General features: G+C 39.1%; 2 protein-coding genes across 3 annotated transcripts; both read left to right on the top strand.

Moving 5' to 3' along the window:
* The first annotated feature begins 1412 nt into the window (after positions 1-1412).
* On the top strand, positions 1413-22718 carry POPDC3 (popeye domain cAMP effector 3). 2 transcript variants are annotated; one of them, XM_070376541.1, is made up of 4 exons: positions 1413-1795; positions 19501-20232; positions 21138-21246; positions 22231-22718. In XM_070376541.1, exons 2-4 carry the CDS (start codon positions 19748-19750, stop codon positions 22510-22512), a joined length of 876 nt encoding a protein of 291 aa, XP_070232642.1. In that variant the 5' UTR covers positions 1413-1795; positions 19501-19747; the 3' UTR covers positions 22513-22718. The 2 variants fall into 2 exon arrangements, with proteins under 2 accessions (XP_070232642.1, XP_005901664.1); XM_005901602.3 differs by lacking the exon at positions 1413-1795 and adding an exon at positions 3268-3402.
* Positions 12798-13537, top strand: LOC102282478 (HIG1 domain family member 1A, mitochondrial). The gene has a single exon (XM_014480073.2). It carries the CDS (start codon positions 12842-12844, stop codon positions 13121-13123), a length of 282 nt encoding a protein of 93 aa, XP_014335559.2. The 5' UTR covers positions 12798-12841; the 3' UTR covers positions 13124-13537.
* Positions 22719-23665: the final 947 nt, after the last annotated feature.

The following is a 23665-nucleotide window of genomic DNA, read 5'->3' on the forward strand; positions in this document are numbered from 1 at the left end:
AACCACACTAGAGGATTGTAAGTAGAAATAAATATGGGCAACCCCTGTAGTAATGATTACTCAAGGAAGCAGGATGACTCAACCACAAAACCAAGCAGGCTTGCTTAGCAACAAAACCGTGGAAGAGAAGCACAAGACATAACAAAGAACAATGGTGCCATGAGCCCCACATCCTGCCCAGTGAGCTCAGTAAGCAGATGATCCATAGAACATGCTTTCTGCACATAAAGAACAGCAGTTTATGGAAAGGTGACATTTCAAAGTGAAAGATGCCCATTGTACTGAGACTTGAAATAATTTTTCCATTTCTGCCATGACAGTCCTAGCTTGACCATATAGGGACAAAAAGACTTCCTTGCCCAACCTGGGGGAGGAGCTAATGATGCAAGCATGATACCTACTTAAGAATAAGGGAGAAAGTTGTCTTTCCCCCTTACCTATTTTTCCTATTTTATAAAACTGTAGCCCACTAAGTTCTCAGTGTGGCACCCTCTCACCTGCCCACTGATAAGCCTCACAAGCGTCCTATCACCTCTTATCTATCACTTTGCCTATCGAAGAATTATTTTTGTGCTGAGACGTAAAGGACTGCAGCTCCTTGGAACCTCTTGAAATGCCACTTAGCAGTTTCAAATACATCTGATGTCAAACCTCCTGACCTTCTTACTTCCCCAGCCATATCCAATTTAAACTGGATTTCCAACATTTCTGAGTAAATCCCTAGAATGAAGCACAACAGCAAAGGCCTGGAACACATGCGGTTTCCAGCCCCATATAGAGTATAGGAATACAGGTACTTTTTGCCCCTCAGTCCTGGTATCCATTAAAAGAAGTTAATTTTTACCATTTATATTACTTTAATGGCTATTCTAGGGACCAAAAGAGCCCCTGATTATTCAGTAAATGTTCCTGGAATCACTGCAACCAGAACAGTTATAGAACATGAGCGAGGGTGCTGAGAGAAGGGAGGAGATGCAAATTCTCAAGTAGGTTGTGTTTCACTGTTCCCTCACCAACCACCAGAGTCTGATCACCAAAACCAAAGAAAACTTCACTAACTTCATGGGAGGGAAAAAATGCATTTGATTTCTGCCTTAAGTTGTATGCATTAGGGCTCATTACTAACGAACTTTTTTGTGGGGATCATCTGTATTTAAATTTTTTTTCTTCTATTATTGTCCATGCTCTTCATCCATTTGCCTTGGAGACATTCATTGATTTGAATCAAGATATTAACTGTTCTGTGCCCTCTTTACCCAAATATTCCCATCCCCATTCCAGTCACTGATCTCATTTTGTTTACAGTGGGGGTGGGGTAGAGAGGGCAGAAGTACACTTGCTTCCCTTCCCATCCAAGGAGTGAACCCCATGGTCCTCTGCCTGGCATATAGTGAACACGAGGTTCGTTTTACAACTGTAAGCTGCGTTCACTAGAGACCCATCTTTGCAAACTTTGTTCCGCCGCTCAATGGCTAGGTTGATCAGCAGTCCGACGACTCCCTGGAGGCTGGGGCTACCCCGGCCCCGCGCCGTTCCTGCCGCCGCCACCCCGCCCTCCCCGCGGTCCCCGGGGCGCGCGCTCGTGCCCGGCCCCCGCCTGCGCCACCGCGCCGCTCCGGAACCGGGCTGCGGTCACTGAGCGCCCGGGTGCAGGGCGGGCACCGGCGCCGGGTAGCCGGGAGCGCGTGAGCCGGGCAACAGGGACTTCGCGCTGGTCGGGGGGGCCCGATGCACTCGGCTGGGAAACTTCTGCGGGCGCGAGGCTGGAGCTCTGCGTGAGACCGGGAAAGGCCAGGTAAGGAGGAGCCGGGGCGCCTCGGCCGCCACCCTTCCGCCGCCGTCTGCACCCTCACACCTTGCGGCACTGGGGCCTCTTGCCGGGTGCGGTTCTCTGTCCTGGCCCCGCTCCTGGAAGGGGATCACGACCTGCAGACCCCCTAGCAGCGCGCTTCGCTCCCTGTGCCCCTGCTTGCACGGCGCTGCCACCTGCCTCCCGCTCTGGCCCTGCTCCGGCCAGCGGCGAGTCCGGGGGTCCGCGCGGGTGCCGCTGGAGGCTGGCCCGCTGGGGTCGGCGCACCGGTCCTAGGCGCTCGGGTCCTCCGCCCACAGAGGTGAATCTTCTTCCTACATCTGCTATTGGACCCACTCTTGCCCCGGGCAGCACCTTGGAGACCCCCCAAAGGTCGGATTTTAGAGGGAGAAAAGCTGCTTCGGGGGCCCTGACAGCCTTCGGTTGGCCTTGGGGAAGTCGGGCAGAGACGAGAAGCTTCCCTGGGCAAAAAGTCTGAGCAGGGCAGGGTGTTCCCGTTGAGTTTGGGACCCAGAAAGCGGCCACATCCAAGGTCACGCTGACCTGTTTACTCTATTTGGGGAATCCCCCTGGGCAAGGGGAAGGGAAGGAAAGAAAGGGAAAGACATTTGAAAACCACTAAACTACCTCCTCACCAAGGTCGGTTACAGAGAGATGTATTTTGAGGGTCTGTATTTTAAGAAAAGATTAAAGGCACAGAATCAAATACAGTAATATGGCTATGGCACACACACGAAAACATTTTTAGTCAGGAGACATTTTGCAAAAAGTGGAAAAGTTGTATATGTAAATAAGTGGGAAAGCAGAATTAGAAACCCACTTTTGAACATAAACTAATTTGATTTACTGAACTTCTAGAATGTGACAACCTTCCTTCCTGACTTTTTACTCCAATTCTTGTGGTTAAGTATTTTCAGTTTGCAAGCTTGCACGTTGCAGTTGAGTTTTATGGCAGCCTTAAAAAATTTACTGCTGTCTCTCTGATCATGCTCAAGTTTAGTGGCTATTTTCTTTTCCGTTATTTTTAATACCAGGGACTGTTGCACAAACAACTCCCTGGTGTGACAATACAGGAACTTGGCACTGTTCTTTGTGGCAACTGAAAACCAAACAAGAACTACCTGAAACAAAATATTAGCAAAATAAATACTGGATCTCTTTCCACATTTGCCAGATGAAGAGGTCTGTCTGATCCCACATGATCTTTAAGGTTCTTTCCTTCTCTGGGAGACTGGGTTTGTCTTTTGAAGAGTTTGGGATACAAATATTAAGTGAAATCTAGAATAAGATGTTATCTGTTCTACTAAAATTTTATACATATAAGCTGGGAGACATTTGATAATTGAGTTTCTTTAATCTCATCAGTTTCTCAAAATAGCTGAATCATTGTACATCCTGGGCTTCTAAATGATGACAGTCTATGCTATTAAATAAATATGTGTCAGGGGAAACCCAAACCCCATGCTTCTTATCACAAGACTGACTAATAGGGTTGATACACTGGAGCATTCATGTCTGCTTTCTGAAGAGTCCCCAGGAAAGATCAAGAATGGTTATGAAGCATTTGCTGCAGCATATGAGCATAACAACACGTAAGTGACATGACAGGCAAGAAGTTTCAAAACTGCTTTGGAAAATGTCTGTGATATATTTGCAAGCCCGCAAACTGCAACTGAAATTGGTTTCTGTAATTATGGGTGTTGGTCAGCTGGGATTATTAGCTATAGAGAATAAGTAAGAATTTACAAAAGTGTATTGAATCATTAATGAGATTTTTTTTAAAGAAAAAGAGAAAACATTCCTCTCTTTTATCTTAATAGTTAGAGGAAAATATCTTAAAGTGAAAGTTACAACAGGTTATCTTATAAATTAAATAATAACAAAAGTTGCTGACTTAAAACTCCCATAACAACGCTGGACCCTCCTCCAGCTCAGAGAATTGAGGGATCAATTCACACAACTACAAAGTGAGACCTTCTCATTTTGTATTTTTCAACAGAATAACCTCTAGTGACTCTTTCACACATACTGAAATTGGTGGGGGAGGAGGGATTTACGGTCTAGAGAGAAGAGCAAGCAGCTGGGCCTTTGGAAGAACTTTCATCTTTCCAAGCCTCATTTTCCACTCTGAAGAATGCTAATGATACTATTTGAGTGGCAGAGTTGTTGTGACTCCTCAGTGGGTCAGTGTAGACAAGACCCAGTGCGCAGCACATAGTGAGAACATAGCTAATCTCAGTTCTCCCTGTCTTCCTTAGTAGGTGGTTGTTTATTGACTGAACAAATTGTAGGATGAACAGTAGGTTACAGTTTTCTGCTTTTGATTTCAAAACTTCCATGTGGCAAAACCTTGATGAGTGCTGAATCTAGGTAATGGGTATATAGACGGGTTATTATACATTATTTTCTCTATTTTGGAATATGTTCAAAATTATTCATCAGAAAAAAATTAGCGTAAAGCTGAAAAACTCATAAGATACATTTCTAGTCTAGCCTAACATTTTTAATTGCAATTATAAAAATTATTCTATATGGACAGGAAAGAAATGCAGTTTTATAGAGGGAGTAGATGGGTGAGGAATGGCACTAGAGAGTAGTCTGTGGTGATCTTTAATTTCTTGTGGAACCTTTTGTTATTTTAAAAAGATCCAAAAATATGACAGTGTTGATATTTGATAATTTTGGTTGTTGGGTTCATGGATATTTCTTCTCTGATATCTTTGTATTTAAAATTTTTCAAATTAACATAAAATCACCTTTTAGTTTTATAAGATTAGTATAAAGGAAGCAAACAATATAGGTATATGCAAAGAAAAAAGTAGTGTCCTGCCATCCAGGAATAACCTTTCTTAGCATTAAGTAAAAAATCACTCCACATGCCCTTGCATTTATACAAATAGAAGAATACAGGCATATTAATATGTAATATGCTACTTGATTACCTGTGACACATACAACATTTTAGGGCTTGTTTGTTGCTTTTGGTCTTGAATTTCTAAGAAACAACTTGGTTGCATTTTGATTTTTAAGACTTTAGTTTGTCTTTTAAAATATAACATTTATTTAAAAATTCAGTATGCAACAACTGACTTTTAATGAGTTTTAAGTAGCTTATTTGCATATAAAATGTATTTTTAGATTATCTTAGATCTCATAATTTGAAACTGGGCTTAAATGGTGTCAATATTTGAATTTCACTAAAATGCAAGCTCCATGAGGGCAGGAATTTGTTGAATTCTTACATATGTTAATTATTAATGTGTTCTTGTCTATTTGAAAGTTGATGATACAGTCAATTATGCTATAATGCTTATTTTGAAAACCAGCATCATTCCAATGCAACTGAAATGTTAGTAACAATTCAAGCATGATGCAAATTTTGTACTAACTTATTCAATGATTTGCTCAGTCAGAAACACCAGCTGAACACATTAAACTGCAACCAGCTAACCAAGCCCTATAGGAATATAACACACACAGAGCTCAAACATTACGAGCTACCTTGGTTCACTGAGTGATATCCTGCAAGATTGTGTTTTGTTACTCTTTTGCACTTATGCATTTTTCTATAGAAAAACACTCATTTAATATCCCAAGAATATTTAAGCATCTTGATTCAAAAATGTCAAAGAGTGCATGCAAAAGGACAGCTTAAACACTGAAGAGAAGCTTGAGATAATCAAATATTTTGAAAGAAGAGAATGTGCAGTATTTCCTGAGCAGCAGGAGTAAGGGAGTAATCCACACTGAAGATCATGACAGGAAGGAGAACCAGTGAACAATTTTTCTCACAAAGAAAAAGCTCCTGTCCCTATAAACACTCAAAAGGAAATGGAATTCCTTGCAGAAATGCTCCTAGTAGCACCAGGAGTGGCTGGTTTGGTGGTTTCAAACATTGCTGACCCTGGTGTGTGTGATCCACCTGCTCATTAAGCTCAAAAAAATGACAAAGGAAAGATTACAGCCAATTAGCTAGCACACATGAGCTTATTAGGTGTGTTTGCCAGGAAGGAACATGAAGTAAACATAGAAAAAGTGAATTCATTTGCTGTGTGCAGGACACTTGGAGGAGAACTAAGTGAAGGTGTCTTCCTTGGATGCATATCAAGGAAAGACTTTCATGCATCTGTGAGTCCAGCTTCTCTTGCATCTTTCATCAGGAGTCTCTGGTGAACTTACTGCATGACGTGACTGCAGCTGACTGAAAGTGAATGTTTTCCTGCTTGTGCCTTTAGCCATTTCCAGAACATGGAGAAGTCAAAAGAACTTGAAGCAGAGTATGGGGATTGTTCGTTTAAAGCAGTTAAATGATAAGCTTATGAAGGAGAGGTTTATAGCTGTTTCTTCACATTAAGAATTATAGGGCACTGAGTGACTCAACCTCCTGTCCTTCTGTTGCTCCAAAAATTGTAATTGCTTTTTTTCTTTCAGTTTTACTGAAATACAGCTGACATACAGCACTGTATGACTTTAAGATGATCTACATAATAGTCTAATTTCCATCATAAAATGATTATTACTACATTAAGTTTAGTGAAAGTCTATCATCCCATATGGATACAAATTAGAGAAACAGAAAAAATACTTTTCCTTGTGATAAGAGCACTTAGGATTTTTCTTAGAAACTTTCACATATATAACATACAGCAGTGTTAACTATTTTTATCATGTTGCCTTAGTACTTATTTACCGTATAACTGGGAGTTTCTGCCTTTTGACAACCTTCCCCCAACTCCTGCCTCTGATAACCACAAATTTGACTTTTTTTTCTAAGAGTTTCTTCATTTTTGAAATATAATTGACCTATGACACTATGTTAGTTTCTGGTGCACAGCATAGTGAGTTGATATTTCTATATATCTCAAAATGACCACCATGATAAGTCTGGTTACCATCTGTCAACATACAAAGATTAATATTATATAATTGTCTTTGTATGGAAACACAAAAGACCCCTGATAACTAAAGCAATCTTGAGAAAGAAAAACAAAGCTGGAGGAATCAACCTTCCTGATTTCAGTCTATTCTATAAAGCTACAGTAATCAAGACAGTATGGTACTGGCACAAAAACAAAAGTATATATCAATGGAACAAGATAGAAAGCACAGAGATAAGCTCATGCATCTATGGGCACCTTATCTTTGACAAAGGAGGCAAGAATATACAATAAAGAAAAGATAGCCTCTTCAATAAGTGGTGCTAGGAAAACTGGACAGCTGCATGTAAAAGAATAAAATTAGAACACTTACTAACACCATACACAAAAATAAATTCAAAATGGATTAAAGACCTAAATGTAAGGCCAGAAACTATAAAACTCTTAGAGGGAAACATAGGCGGAACACTCTTTGGCACAGATCTTCTTTGACCCACCTCCTAAAGTAATGAAAATAAAAACAAAAATAAATAAATGGGACCTACTTAAAAGTTTTTGCACAGCAAAGGAAACTAAAAACAACATGAAAAGACAACCCTCATAATGGGAGAAAACAATAGCAAATGAAATAAAAGACAAAGGATTAATCTCCAAAATATACAACCAGCTCATGCAGCTCAATATCCGAAAAACAAATAACCCAATCAAAAAATTGGCAGAAGATCTAAACAGATATTTCTCTGAAGAAGACATACAGATGGCCAACAAACACATGAAAAGACGCGCCACATCACTCATTATTAGACAAACGCAAATCAAAACTACAATGAGGTATATCATCTCACACCAGTCAGAATTGCCATCATCAAAAAATTTATAAGCAATAAATGTTGGAGAGGGTGGGAAGGAAAGGGAACCCTCTTGCACTTTTGGTGGGAATGTATTAATAAGTTGTTAATACAGCCACTGTGGAGATTCATTAAAAAAAAAAAAACAGGAATAAACTACCATTTGACTCAGCAATCCAACTACTGGGCATATACCCTGAGAAAACCATAATTTGAAAAGACACATGTATTCCAGTGTTCACAGCAGCACTATTTACAAAGCCAGGACATGGAAGCAACTTAGATGTCCATCAACAGATGGATGGATAAAGAAGTTAGTGGTACATATATACAATGGAATATTACTTAGCCATAAAAAGAAATGCATTTGAGTCAGTTCTTGTGAGGTGGACAAACCTAGAGCCTAGAAGTAAGTCAGAAAGAGGAAGACCAATACCATATAGTAGCACATATATATGGAATCTAGAAAAATGGTGTTGATGGACCTATTTGCAGGCCAGGAATAGAGACGCAAACATAGAGAACAGACTTGCTGGACATAGTGGGGGAAGGAGAAGGGGGGATGCTTTAGAGAGTAATACTGACATATATACACTACCATGTATAAAACAGATAGCTAGTGAGAAGCTTCTGCGTAGCACAGGGAGCTCAGCTCGGTGTTCTGTGATGACCTAGACGGGTAGGATGGAGGAGTTAGGAGGGAGACTCAGGAGGGAGGTGATATATGTATACTTATGGCTAATTCACGTTGTTGGACAGCAGACACCAGCATAACATTATAAAGCAATTATCCTCCAATTTTTAAAAAAGATATAATTGTCAACTATATTCCCCAGACTGTACATTTTAGACACGACTCATTTATTTTGTAACTGGAGGTTTGTACATCTCAACCCCACTCACCTATTTCATCCTCCCACCTGAAAATTTGTAATTTCTTAAGAAAACATTTAAATTCACTGAATCTAGGACTGAAGTGAGAAAACAAGAATGCTGTGATTTGCTCCAGTAAGTCCAGATATTTAGATTCAAACTGTACGTGAAGCAGTTAAGTCATGAGGGTTAAGACAGCAGAGCCTTGGCATCCACCTGCCTGAGAGTGAGTCTGGGTTCTATCAATATTGTATCCTTAAGCAACCTAGACTTTAGATTTCTCATCTGTAAAATGGGGAGATAAATTTGCCTACTTCAAAAAGTTGTGAGGATTAAGTGACATAGCATTTTAGGGCTCTTAGACATGTGCCTGGCACATAGTAAGTGTTCAGTAAATATTAGGTGCTGATAGTAACAGCGTTGGTAGTACTACTAGTAGTAATAGTATATGAGGATTAAGAAGATGGCACATAGTTACTTCATTAATTCCCATTGCTCAACTCATCTAAATTTGGTGGAGTCACAATTCAAATTATGTAGCTATTTGTTTTGAGTTTCTATGGGCTTTTTTTTTTTTCTTAGTATTATTCTCTGGATATGTTTGAAACATCAAGTATTTGCCATACATGTATGGCTCAATTTTGCAAAGAATTGATCCAGCTAAATGTTAACCAAGGAAACATGGTATTCCAGGAATTTTGGAGATTGGTATATGAATGACATACAGGCTTCCCTGGTGGCTCAGCGGTAAAGAATTCGCCTGCTAATGCGGGAGACGCAGGTTTGATCCCTGGGTTGGGAAGATCCCCTGGAGAAGAAAGTGGCAGCCCACTCCAATATTCTTGCCTGGGAAATCCCATGGACAGAGGAGCCTGGCAGGCTACAGTCCATGGGGTCACAAAAGAGTCACACATGACTTAAGCTCGCCAGGCTCCTCTGTCCATGGGATTTCTCAGGCAAGAATACTGGAGTGGGTTGCCATTTCCTTCTCCAGAGGATCTTCCCGGCCCAGGGATCAAACCCTGGTTATCTGCATTGCAGGCAGATTCTTTACCATCTCAGCCACCAGGGACCCCAAACAACAACATATGAATGACATAAGCATTCTATAAGTTGCCCACATGTACAGATGCTTAATAGTGTTGGGGCCACTGGACTCCATGAAAGAAAAACCTATAAAGTGGTACAGTTAATTTAAATATAATTCCCAGGGCCACTTATCCTGTCTTGTTTTCCAGATATGATTAAAGACCTGTTATTACTTGATTTTCCTAATAGAAATCTCACGAGGATTGTCTTCTTCTCCATAGACCTGTATTTCAAGTCCATCGTAAAATGTAGTTATTACCTTAGTGAAAAGCCTCAGTTATAGTGGATATTCGTAAGTGTGTATATTCATTTTCTATTGCTTTGTAACAAATTACCACAAACTTAGTGGCTTAAAACAATACAAATTTACTATCTCACAGTTTTTGTGAGTCAGAAGTCTAGGCATAGCTAGAATGGATCCTCAGCTCAGGGTTTTACAAGCTTGCAATTCAGGTTATCAACTAGACTGCACTCCTCATTTGAAGTCTAGGATCCTCTCCCAAAATTTCCAGGTAATTGGCAGAATTCAGCTCCTTGTGGTTGAAGGACTGAGGTCCCCATTATTCTGGTAACTTTTGGTTGGGTACTTCTTTCAGCTCACAGAGACTGCCTGCAGTTCCTTGCCTAGTGGCCCCCACAGGCAGTTCACAGCATGGTGTTGCTTTTTTCTAGGCTAGTAAGAATATGTTTGTCTAATTTCCAGTCCTATAGTGAGTCTTACATGGCTTAACATAATCACAGACATGACTATTCCAGTCCCATTGGCCAGAACATGTTACCTAATCAAGGTACCCTCTATGCCATGCCTTTCACATGGGAATGCCATTCAATGGGAAGACTCAAGGAAAGGGGATTACAGGACCTGTGTATGAGCAGGGTAGGAATCTTAGAATTCTCCCTACCACCATAGGTGATAAAGTGAGAAACCAAACATGGCTAGAAATAATCAAATGTGGCTTTAGCTGAGACAAGAGAATCAGAGAAGCCTGGCATAGCTTGTGGGCAGGTTCTCTAATTTCCTTGAGTCTCAAGTGAAGCCAAGCTTTCATTGGTATAAAAAGTCAAAGGCATATTCCAGCCTGGGAGCCTAGTGGTGCATGAAGAGACAGGTATTATGTGAAAACCCCCCAAAGCTTGTGTGGATCTTCTGGAATCTAGAAGGCCACAATCCAATCTCCAGCATAAAATTTATGAGACTGTCTACCTGAGATCAGAAGATGAAATGAGAAAATGAGACCATGTAATATAATTGCTTAAGAAAGTAGGATTCTTCCTAAGGCAAAAGAAAAAAGTACCGTTTTCCTTGGTAGAATAAAGGAGCCAAGAGCTTAGTGGGGTTGGCCATCTCTATAGGCAGAAGCCAGATGGTGACACATCGATGCCTTGGATAACATCTGACTGACTGTAGCATATGAACACTGTAGCCAAAATCATTTACATTTACATCAACTCTCTGCTCTTAATCTTAGATAATTCTTCCATATTTATACATTTATATACTATACATATGCACTGTTTGTACAGCATCATGCCAAGTCTTGGCATGATGAAGAAATTAATTTCTTCTTTCCTTGAGAGGATCTAGACTAGCACTGTCCAAGAGAAATATAATGCAACCATATACATAATTTAAAATTCTCTAGTAGCACATTAACAAATAAGAAATGGGTGAAATTAACTTTAATAATATGTTTAATTTAACCCAGTATTTCCAAAACATTATCATTTCAGCACATAACCAATAAAGAAATTATTAATGATGTATTCCTAATCTTTGTACTGTCTCTGAAATCCATTGAGACCAACGCATCTTACTTCAGACCAGTTACATTTTAGGGGCTCAGTGGTTACGTGTGGCTGATGGCTCCTGCAGTGGCCAGCACAACCCTAAGATTCTAAGGCTTCTGGTCATGGGCATTTAACTTCAATTCTCATTTCTCTTTGTACTCACTTTCTAGATAATTTCATCAGCTCCAATCCTTATTCAGTGTTGTCCTGTGTAATTTAGGACAACTGTTAAATATACCTCCATCCCGCACCTTATCTTCTGCTGTGAACTCTGTTGCTAGACCAGGTGCATCAGGTTAAACATGACTCAAAGCGAGTCCCCTGCCCCCAAACTTCCTCTGATTTCTTTCCAAGCTTCAGGATCTCTTATAACTCCAAAGTGTCTTCATCCCTTCTCTGTTCTTCTGTCTCAGCAGAGACACGTCTTCCTTTCATTTCTTCTTCATGGTTAATATAATACATGCTTTTCTTTCTTTCTTTGTCCAACACCTAACCCATTGATTCAGGTATCGGTCATATCTCACTTGGGCTTCCTGGCTATTAACCTGCTTGTTCCAAAACTATATTCTAAACATTGTTTTTCTACCTGAACACTATTTATATCATATATATATATATAAATGACCAATTAATAAAGCCAATATTTAAAAATATACACACTATCTACATGAGATTCTTTAAAATATTACTTAAATATGTACCCCAACTGAAAGAATAAACAAATTATGATGCTTTAAAAAGGAAAACAGGTTTCCCTACTGGTCTAGTGGTTAAGACTCTGAGCTCCTGATGCAGGGGGCCTGGATTTGATCCCTGGTCAGGGAACTAGAACCCACATGCTGCAAATATAGATTTCACATGCCTCAACTAAAAAGGATCCCGCATGCCACAACTAAGGCCCGGTACAGCCAAATAAATACATACCTTAAAAAAAATTAAAAAGAAAATATATATTATGTTCAATATAATATACAGTGGAAGCCATGTAGACAGATAGTAAAGGCCATAAAAATTCAGAGCCTAGAAAGTGCACTTCAGCCACCGTGTTAAGGAAAGGCTGATGCAGAACATGCACAAACCTTGAGCCCCCTCAGAGATGAGTGTGAGGAAGAAAATGCCTCCTGACCTGAGCAAGCATGGTAGTGAGAAACACAAGAGAAAATGTGCCTTTCCAGCCCCTGAAAAAGAAGGATTAAAATCCAGATCCTTTACTCTATAGAATGTTCTAGTGTCTCTTACCCCATCCCCCTAAAAGTTCTTAACCCTGGTTGCACAACAAAATCAATGGGAAGTCTGTGGAAAAATGCCAGTGCCTGGGTCCCCCTACAGTCCGTAAATAATTAAACAATTTCCAGAGCAGGGCCCCAGTCACAAACCTGGTGTGAAGATGTGCCTGTATATGTATGGCTGAGTTCCCTTTGCTGTTCATCTGAAACTATCAAAACATTGTTAATCAGCTATACCCCAATACAAAATAAAAAGTTAAAAAAAAATCAACTGAGAATCCGGTAGGAACCTGAAACGTCTTGAAGTTGTCTGAAGATTCTTCAATCACTATGTCAAGCGACACAGATATTTCTCTTTATTCATATGATGAAGATCAGGGATCTAAACTTATCCGAAAAGCTAGAGAGGCACCATTTGTCCCCATTGGAATGGCATGTTTTGCAGCAATTGTTGCATATGGATTATATAGATTGAAGAGCAGGGGACATACTAAAATGTCTGTTCACCTGATCCACATGCGTGTGGCAGCCCAAGGCTTTGTTGTGGGAGCAATGACTCTTGGTATGGGCTATTCCCTGTATCAAGAATTCTGGGGGAAACCTAAACCTTAGAAGAGGAGATGCTGTCTTGGTCGTCTTGGTGGTGCTTGCTATAGTTAGACATCTCATATTGAGGTTATATGTTTATGCTGAAAATAAATTGTTTGGGTCAGACAAGAACATGGTAATTTGAAAATTGGCCTCCTTTCTTGCAGGCTTGATTTGCCTGGTGACCAAGTTACTGGTGACTAGTTCACTAGCTAGGTCATTCAGGGGAGTCAGACCAGCACAAAAGAAACATGTCACTTTTAAATACACTTGATAGTGGTACCTATCCACCTTCTTAAACTCTTCTGTTGAAATTAGTTCTAAAGAAGACAACATGCCAATCCTGAAAATGCTCCCAGTTGCTGCAGAATATCATATGCTTTTGATGTAATGTAGGAATCCTATTTACCCCAGTTAATTTAACTTTCTGATGGCCTTGTGGACTGAGTACTGTTTTATGGGCTGGTTGGCTCTTGAGGAACCCTTTCAGAACAGTGCATGGAATACAACATTACAAACCTCCCTGGAAGTCTGTGTGTGTTTTTAAACCAACACTAAAAAGCTGGTAACAGAGCCACTTTGAAGTAGTATTTATTTTAGAATCATAGTTATAAACATGAGAGTAACTTAACTTGTGGATCCCTTTTAGCTCTTTAGTAATTGCAGAATTATATTTTGCTGCTGTTAAATTAGAATAATTTTAAATTATTTTGAAACATGTATTTTAAGTGCTAATGTAAAGGTAAATGAAAAAACACTTTTAAAATGTGTGCAGTATGTTTATTTTCTCCAAAAGTATCATCAACTAAATAAAATCCCTATAATGGAAGTCATTGATGAGCAAGCTGGTTTGGTCAGACATTATACAAACTTTGGTATATCACAAAATGCTTTGTTGTACTTGTGAAATTCTCGTCTAACCTGAATTTACATTCCATGGTGATAACATGGTAAATGTAGTGTTATTAAAGTAAATGAACACATCAAAAAAAAAAAATCAACTGAGAGCCTATTAGAAAGGCATCTGTCTGGGTCCCTCCCTGGCTCAGTTATTCTGGGGTGGGGCCAGGGAAGGGGCATTTTAACAGGTCCCTGGGTGATTCCGATTGTTACTGGCTTCCAGAGACTGGTTTCTTTACTCAAGGATAGGTTAGTTCTGGGTGGTCAGGACACAACATAGGGAAGAATAAGACAGATCACTCCTGCAGAAATAAGTAAGTTTAGAATTTAGAACATAAGGATGGTTTGTCTTCTATTGAAATCCTCTGAAGAAAGCTTTTAAAATCTATATCTTCAAATGGCTCAGCTCTGTAGCAAACAAGCAACAAGTACAGCAATGCCATTTCTCTGTTATTTAAAAATCTGCTCAATAAAATAAAAAAAAAAAAACTGAATCAAAAAATGGGCAGAAGACCTAAACAGACATTTCTTCAAAGATGAGCTGGCCATACAGATGGCCAACAAACACATAAAAAGATGCTCAATATCTTTAATTATTAGAGAAATGCAAATCAAAACTACAATGAAATATCAATTCACACCTGTCCAAATGGCCAACATCACAAAATCTACAAACAATAAATGCTGGAGAGGGTATAGAGAAAAGGGAATGTTCTTGCACTGTTGATAAAAATGTATCAATAAACTGGTAGAACCACTATGGAGAACAGTATGGAGGTTTCTTAAAAACGAAAAAGAGAACTTCCATGTGATCCAACAATTCTACTACTGGGAATATACCCAGAGAAAACTTTAATTCAAAGAAACATGCACCCCAATGTTCATTGCAGCACTATTTACAATAGCCAGGATATGGAAACAACCTAAACGTCCATCAACAGAGGAATGGATAAAGATGTGGTACGTATATACAATGGAATACTATTCAGCCATAAAAAGGAATGAAACTGGGTCATTTGCAGATACATGGATGGGCCTAGAGACTGTCATACAGAGTGAAGTAAGTCAGAATGAGAAAAACTATTAACACATATATGTGGAATCTGTAGTTACAAAGCAGAAATAGAGATACAGATGCAGAAAACAAATGTATAGACCCCAAGGGAGGGAAGGGGTGCAATGAATTGGGAGATTGGGATTGACATATATACACTACTGTGTATAAAATAGATTACTAATGAGACCCTACTGTATAGCACAAGGAACTCTACCCAGTGCTCTATGGTGATCTAAATGGGAAGGAAATCCAGAAAAAGAGGAACTATATGTATACATATAGCTGATTCCTCTTCCTGATACTGGGAAAAATTGAAGGCAGAGGAGAAGAGGGTTTCAGAGGATGAGATGGCTGGATGGCATCACCAATGCAATGAACATGAACTGGGGCAAGCTTCAGGAGATGGTGAGGGACAGGAAGGCCTGGTGTGCTGCAGTCCATGGGGTCGCAAAGAGTTGGACATGACTGGGCAACTGAACAACAATATAGCTGATTCACTTTGCTATACAGAAGAAACTAACACAACATTGTAAAACAACTGTACTCCAATAAAAATTAAAAAATAACAAGATAAGTGCTCCCAAAAGACTGAGAAATTAAAAGAATAAAATCTGCTAAGAATTTTTAATATAGATTTTCTCATTTGGATGTTCCAGGACCCTTTAAAGTAGACACAATAGGTGACATTACCTCTGCTTTACTGATGAATAAATATGTCTAAGTTCATCTAAGTAGCAAGGAGGAAACGAAAGTCTACATTTTCTGAATCCTGGTACTGTGGAAGCAGAATGATATGGTTTAGACAGTGAGTTTCAGAGTCAGACAGACCTGGATGGAATCTTAGTTCCAATATGAACAGTGTGGTGACCTTGTACAATTTACTTGCCTTCTCTGAGTTTCAATCTTCTCATCTGTGGGATGGAGATAATAGTACCTTCCTCATGGGGTTGTTGTGCAGATTAAATAATTTTTTAAATGTCTGGTACATAGTTGCTGAGTAAGTATACATACTTAAAGGTTTAAGTAGAGAAAATGATCTTCTCCATATGTAACACATACCAAAGCTGGGATATGATTCCAATTAATAAGGATAATATTGATAGAATTTTGATCTTCTAGGTTGCCTAGCAACCACAACTAACATAATACCACAAGCTACCAGAGTTGTTTTAATGAAATCAGGAATTCAGCTGCTCTTAAGGAACTGAACATTGTAAGAAGACAGAAGGATTCTCCTATGAATTTGGAGTTGTGCCGGACATCTTAAACAACCCCTCAGTCAAGAAATCCTCCACTTCTGTTCCCCTAGGTGACATCTGTTAGAACATCTGTTGTCCTGGATAGAGTGAGGATGGAAAAGAGAGGACTTGTTCCTCTGTATCAGTGTGTTCAATCCACATTCCCTTAGTGCCAAGGGTCTAAAATACAAAAACATTTGTCTTTGCCCTTTAATAATTTTGGAATCAAGAAGAGGAAATGAGTCAGTGTTGAACAGTAAAACAGAAGATTATTTCATGAGTGGCTTTCTATGTCTATGTCCCTGGTGGTATTCTAAGCATAATGAACTGAACTGGACAAGCAGATAGAGCCTGTCTCAAATATCCACTGTTAGGATTATTATTTTCCTGGCAAACCGTCCTGGCAGATTATTCAACTGGTCTCCCAACACATTAAATCAGATCTGCAGCCTTGAAAGACACACTGCCTGCTGGGAAGAGCATGAAGCTGAGCGGAAGAGGACTTGAACTTCCAGCTTTGTGACTTACTGTGACTTTTACCTGAAGCAAGTTACTTAACCTGCCTTGGGCTCCACCTTTCTCATTTGTAAGCTGAGCATGATGGTTTAGATACTGCCTCGCTCGTGGCAGTAAGTGTGATGCTGTGAGATAATAAATGTACACGTTCTGAACCCGTAACTGCCATTTCAAGTTAATCTCCATCACTGTGCCACCCAATTTATATCACATTTAGTTGAGCATTCTTGTGTCTGCCTTTACATGTCCTTATTCCTTTGAACTCAGGCTCTGACGATGTAAAGAGTAAAAAGGGGAAGTATGTTTATTTGCACTTTGTCTCCATCGTTTGTATCCCCATGTGTTAACTTCTTTTGCAGGGAAGATCAACTACGTAAGAAATCCATTGTGCTCCTTTGGCATTCCAGCATTTATTTACCGCAAAACATGACTTCAGGCCCACAGGCTTTGACACAGGCAGCTGGTTGATGAGTCGTGTTCAGCATTCATACAGGGCTGCTGGCACATGGCAGAGGAACACTCGGGCTTGTCACCTGCCCCTGTCAGTTCTTCTTCTAATAAAGTACATCTGTTTTGGTGACTGAATAAAAACACACCAAGTGGAGAAAGCCTGGGTGTGGAGCAATCTAATCAGGGCAAGTCAGCACTCTTTGTTGAGTGATACAGGATCAAGGGTAGGAAGGTGGTTTGGTGGCAGCTTACTGAAACAGAAGCTGACTGGAAAGGGCCAGAAACAAAGTTCCTCATATAATTATAATGGGTCACACTCCAGGAATGCAGGTGGCCCAGTATATTATTCCCCAAGTCAAGAGTTTAAGGGGTAAGATTCCAATAAACTCTGAATTACCACAAACATAATGCTAAATTTCACATTAGCATCATTTTAGCAATTTGTTGAGGATTTTACATTTCCAAGAGGTTCAAATCCAAGTTCAGAGCTCCACTGGTAGTGCTTTTTAATATTACTTTTGTGGCTATTTGCTTGGCATCTTGAGGCATTAACTTAAAATACTTGAGTTTTAAAAGTAAAACAGCAGGGAGACTGACATTTGCGGTCTGCATGTCACACTTCTCAACTACTCATTGTATTTTTAAAAAATGTTTCTTTGTTGTGAATATGCAGTGATATATGACTTTGGGTTTTGTTTAAAGAAGAGAAGGGAAACATGTTCAGAGTGTCAGTCGGCCTTGAGTCTCACCCCTCACAGAGGGATGGGTGGAGTGATAATTAGAGGGATGCAGAATGTTTGCATTTAAAAGCAGCATAAGTAGAAATAATACGGTTGTCAGTTATAGTTCTGTGTTATTTTTTCTTGTTTTAATGATTCACCTGGTGATGTTCTTAAAGTCATTCCTTGCTGAGAAGAGAATCACTATCCAGGATGAAAAACCAGGAACTTGAGCAGTATCAGCTTCTTTATTTTCATCTCTAGTTCTGTTGGTAGTAAAATGCTGGTCCTTTTTTTATTTCAGCTAAGTCATTTTCACCTCTGTAGGTACTTTTTTTCTATAAGACTAGATCTATGTTATTTGGTATTTTATTACCAGGTGTTCTAGAAAAAATCTATCTCAAAATAAAAACAATATAGCACACAAGTTCAAGGTTCTTGAATGTTATCTTGGTTTCAAAAAAATCAATCCAATGAATGCTTCATATTGAAACCATTCATTGTTAAGAAACTTGGTGATAAATGATATCTATCCTACAACTCTGTCATCATAGTTAAATCTCTCCTGAATGAGATCACATATTAGCATTTTTACCATATGGCTGAAAGGGTAGAGAATATATGTGCAGAGGAACTAGTCACTAACATTTTTGACCATCTGGCAAATAAATGTGTAAGTTGCAGGAACTTTAATATTATTTATTTAGTTATATAGATGCAACCGTTAGCCTGAAAGAGCCTCTAATACAGTAAAGGAGAACTGAATTTATATTTCTCAAATAATTTTGATCTAATTAAACATTTTCACAGTCTACCATGTACTCTTAAAACCTGACTCCTAATGGTGTGTTTCTTACATTTATTGATTAGGGCTCCTTACGGTGACTATTTTAAAATCTCTCTCACGAGAGACCTCATGATTGGATCTGGCATGCAGGCTTACGTGCTGAAGTTCTGCTCTGCCATCAACCACTGTGTGGCCTAGGATAAATTAGTCTCTCTGAGCCTCAAATTCTTCATTTGTAAAGAGTGAATAACATATTGTCAAACAACATCTCTAAAAGGGTGGGCCATGGAAGACGTGAATTGATGCATCAGAATCATGTGGGGAGCTTGTTCAAAGTACCAACACTGAGGCCCCACCCTTAGAGATTTCTGACTCAGTATATCCGGAAACAGTCTATAAATCTGCATTTTTAGTCACTATCATGAAAGATTCTGAGGTGCACTGAATTACTGTTATAGAAACCAGCTGATTATAGCACTTAGCTTTCTTGAAAAATACATAGTTAGCTAATTGTAACAAATACTAAAATTTCTGTAAATTATTTATAATTAAGCCTAACTTGAAAATATGCATTTTTTCTATCCTAGAAATGTAATACTTTCAGTATTTGTATTGAATATATTTTAACTTCATAGAAAGTAGGATGTCAACTTGAATAAGTAAAATGCTGGTGATTCATTAAATACACTTCTCAATTCTGTTTAATTAGAATCCTGTTTTTATTTCTTACATAGGCAACAACAACATATTTGTCAGCTAGAACTCAATGAGAAGCCCAGATGAACTTAAGGATGCTAGCATGGGATTCTTAGTTTTTCAAGATCCACAAACACCAAACCCATAATCACCCGAGCTCCAGTGTCTGGGCTTTCTCTGGTTTTGTGAAGACTCAACTCTGATGATGGAAAAGCAAAGGACTTAATTATTTGCTTTGATATTATTTAATATCAACTGAAAAGTGAACCAGACAGTACTACGGCCATGGAAGGAAATTCAAGTTTATGGAAGAACCTAATTGATGAACACCCTGTCTGCACCATCTGGAAGCAGGAGGCTGAAGGAGCCATCTATCATCTAGCCAGCATTTTATTTGTAGTAGGTTTCATGGGTGGCAGTGGATTCTTCGGGCTCCTTTACGTCTTCAGTCTGCTGGGATTGGGTTTTCTCTGTTCTGCTGTCTGGGCCTGGGTGGATGTCTGTGCAGCCGACATGTTTTCCTGGAATTTTATACTGTTTGTCATCTGCTTCATACGGTTTGTTCACATTGCCTATCAAGTTCACAGCATAACCTTTGCCCGAGAATTTCAGCTGTTGTACAGCTCCCTCTTCCAGCCTCTGGGGACCTCTTTGCCTGACTTCAGAACTATTGCTATGAGCTCAGAAGTGGTTACTCTGGAAAAGGAGCACTGTTACGCCATGCAGGGGAAAACCTCCATCGACAAACTCTCCCTGCTTGTCTCAGGAAGGTTTGTACCCTTGGCACTTGTGTGTCTTTCCGCTTTATTACTTACTAACTTTTGTTTCTTTTCTTCCTATCTCAACATAGCATAGTCCTCAGCAGCATTTAGTACTCTGAGGCATGAGAAAACCCTTGACGCATGAGTCGTTTACATAGGCATTTAGAATACATGGTACCATTTACTTGAAGGAGGATATAATTTAGTCTTAATATTTCTTTGTAAAAATCAAAGGTATGAATTGGTTTGTCTGGATATGCTATTTGTTTCCAAACTAATCACTTAGAGTCAAGAAAAAGATGATGCCAGTTTGAGTGAATAGAATACTTAGAGTTATTTAGCATACAAAGTATTTGAAACTTTCTATTAGGGCATTCTTTTAAGTAATAGAGAACATTTAAATTTTATAATGATCACTTTTTTTTCAGTAATTTCTAGCAAATGCCCACTTGCTCAAAGGGGAAATGTACTATATATAAATTTTGAAAAAAAGTTTGGGGGAGAAATAGGAATGTGATTATTCATGTTTTTTAAAAGGTTAAATAGTTTACAGAGGTATTTCCAGTGGTACGTTTTTATGTTCTTCAGAGTTCTACTTAATTTAAAATCTGACTGAGTGCATTGAAACTTGTAATTGTAATATATTATACACACCTAAACGGGCACATATCAATTGATGAATTTTCTGATGAATTTCACCCACTGTTCCAGAATCCTAACTATGGGAGGAACAGCAGTACATAAATTTTACAGGAGATTTTTGTCACTTATTAATGTGTGAATTTAATATTTTGCCCTTCAAGATTTTAAAAGCCAAAAGAATCATCAGAGATCAGAAATAGTGTTCCCTGCCCTTGTCACCAATTTAGTTCTTTCTCCTTCCCTCCTGACTGATGTCCTTTGTGTCTGGGTAGGATCAGAGTGACAGTTGATGGCGAATTTCTGCATTACATTTTCCCCTTCCAGTTCCTGGATTCTCCTGAATGGGACTCACTGAAACCCACAGAGGAAGGCACTTTTCAGGTAAGGGATAACTGGACCACACTGGGAACACTGCCTCTTTCAACCAGATAAACGCTGCCTGTTTAAAAACAGGCAAACAAGCAAACAGAGCAGCCGATGACATAGGAGTAATTTATACTTAACTTTGGAATGTACTTGGTAGCATGCATGTCTTCCCCATTCTGTTTGAGTCTTACTGATTAATGTCACTTTATAGGTACAGCAACAAGGAGAAGATTGGGTATCCCATAGGACAGAAAGAAGTCTGTGATAAATATTCTTAAATTTTCCTTTGCTTAACTGAGTACATGGGAATTAAAATATAATTAACTGATATTTGACTCTAAACACTGCCACCTGTCACAGTTTAGAAAAACACCAAGAATGAAAATCTGTCCTTATGACAAAATAAGTGACTTTTAAAATTCAAAATGTGATGAATTTCAGTTGTTTTCTAGCAACAAAATGCTAAACAAAATGTCATTACTATGCTGCCATATCTGGTAGTATTAAAAGATAATCCTTTCGGTAGGTTCTATTATGGCATTTGTTTTCCTCTGGTTAATTCATATAACATACATGTGTGTTTTATATATATAGAATCATACACATATGTGGATTAGGTTAATTATATTCAGTACTACAGGAAATGGATTAGGGTTAAATGTCCACAGTCTTCAGGACAGACATGGAAATATTTCCCCAACATTAGCCAACTTTATTACTTTTTAATATCAAGTAGCTCTCACTTCAATAAAATGTAAAAAATAGATATCTAAATTTAGAAACAGATGAACTGGAGATGGGCACAACACTGTGATTATTCATGTTATAAATTACATACATAGTAATAAATTTTGTACTTCCGCTATGTTTTATGATATACTGTGGGTTTTAACATTAAAATCAGCATGAGAAATTCATTTAAAATTTGGGGCCAAGAAAAAGGGCAGGCCATTTCTTGCTTCCTAACCTCTGTTTATGTGTGGTCTTATGTTTTTTTAGGTAACCCTCACAGCAGAAACTGATTGTCGATATGTGTCTTGGAGGAGAAAGAAATTATACTTGCTCTTGGCTCAGCATCGTTATATCTCCCGCCTGTTTTCGGTTTTAATTGGCAGTGACATTGCAGATAAACTCTATGCCTTGAATGACAGGGTGTACATAGGAAAAAGATACCATTATGATATTCGGTTACCCAACTTCCTTCAAATGTCAAGTCCTGAAATGTCCAAGTCATCCCTGACAGAACATTTTCAGAATTCCAGACGATATTGTGATAAATGACATCGAAGTCTCAAGTTTTATAATTATAAAAGACTCTCTTCATCATTCCCCAAATGAAATAGCAAAATATAGCAAACTGAGCTCACTAATATTTTTATAAATCCAACTCAGAGGCAAGATGCCATTGCCAGCTGTTTTATTCACCTTAACTTGTACATTGTGAATAAATTTTACAATTTTTTTTTCTGTATTTCTCATTGGAATATATGGAGGGGGGTGAAAAAACTGTGGGCACTTTTGTCCTTTTCTGTACCAGAACCGGGAGAGTGAAATTTTGCATTCTCAAGTATGTCCTCAGATTTAGGGAAATCTGCCGCTGTGCCCTACTGAGTTAGGTGCCACTTCTCAAGAAGCAGCCAGTAAGTACTCTCAGCAGGCGAGTGGGTAGCTACCTCCACATCAGTGCTGCCAGAATTTTGCTTCAACCCCTGATGAAAGCAACATGTGTTACTGTGGGGTAGGCAGCAATTATTTATTTTAAATGTGAACTTATTTAACATGAGTAGAAAGGGGAAGAAATGTTTGCATCTCTTGAGATGATAGTATGGCAATCTTAAAGACTGTTTTATTACTACAAATAATTTATCAGCTTAATCATGACTAACATATATTAAACAGAGGCATTTCATGAAAAGCTGCATACTGAGTAAAAAGAATACTTGTGAATCAGTAGTAAAAATGTAGCACAGGATCTCAATTTTACATGTTCGGTTCTAAGGGCAAGAGGTGTGGTCTGACTGGATGGTGAGGGACTCCTAATGAAAGCTTTACCCACCACCAGGGGCAGGCAGGTGGTCAAACTTCTAGCCATTCCTTCAGCTCTGTAAAGAGACGGATCTGATCCCTATCTGGAAAATTGGTTTTCTGGAGCTCACATGCAAGCCGTGTTCTTTGGTAGAGACATACAGCATCCTACAGCTAGCAAGTGTATCCTGAGTACCTACTGTGGACTTCCCTGGTAGCTCAGATGGTAAAGAATCTGCTCCCAGTGCAGCAGACCCAGGTTTGATCCCTGGATTGGGAAGATCCCTAGAGAAGGGAGTGGCAACCCACTCCAGTATTCTTGCCTGGAAAATGGACAGGAGAGCCTGGTGGGCTACAGTCCATGGTATCGCAAAGAGTTGGACACCACTGAGCAACTAACACACTGTTG

The sequence above is a fragment of the Bos mutus genome, chromosome 9 (assembly GCF_027580195.1).
Source record: "Bos mutus isolate GX-2022 chromosome 9, NWIPB_WYAK_1.1, whole genome shotgun sequence".
Classification (NCBI taxonomy): Eukaryota; Metazoa; Chordata; class Mammalia; order Artiodactyla; family Bovidae; genus Bos; species Bos mutus.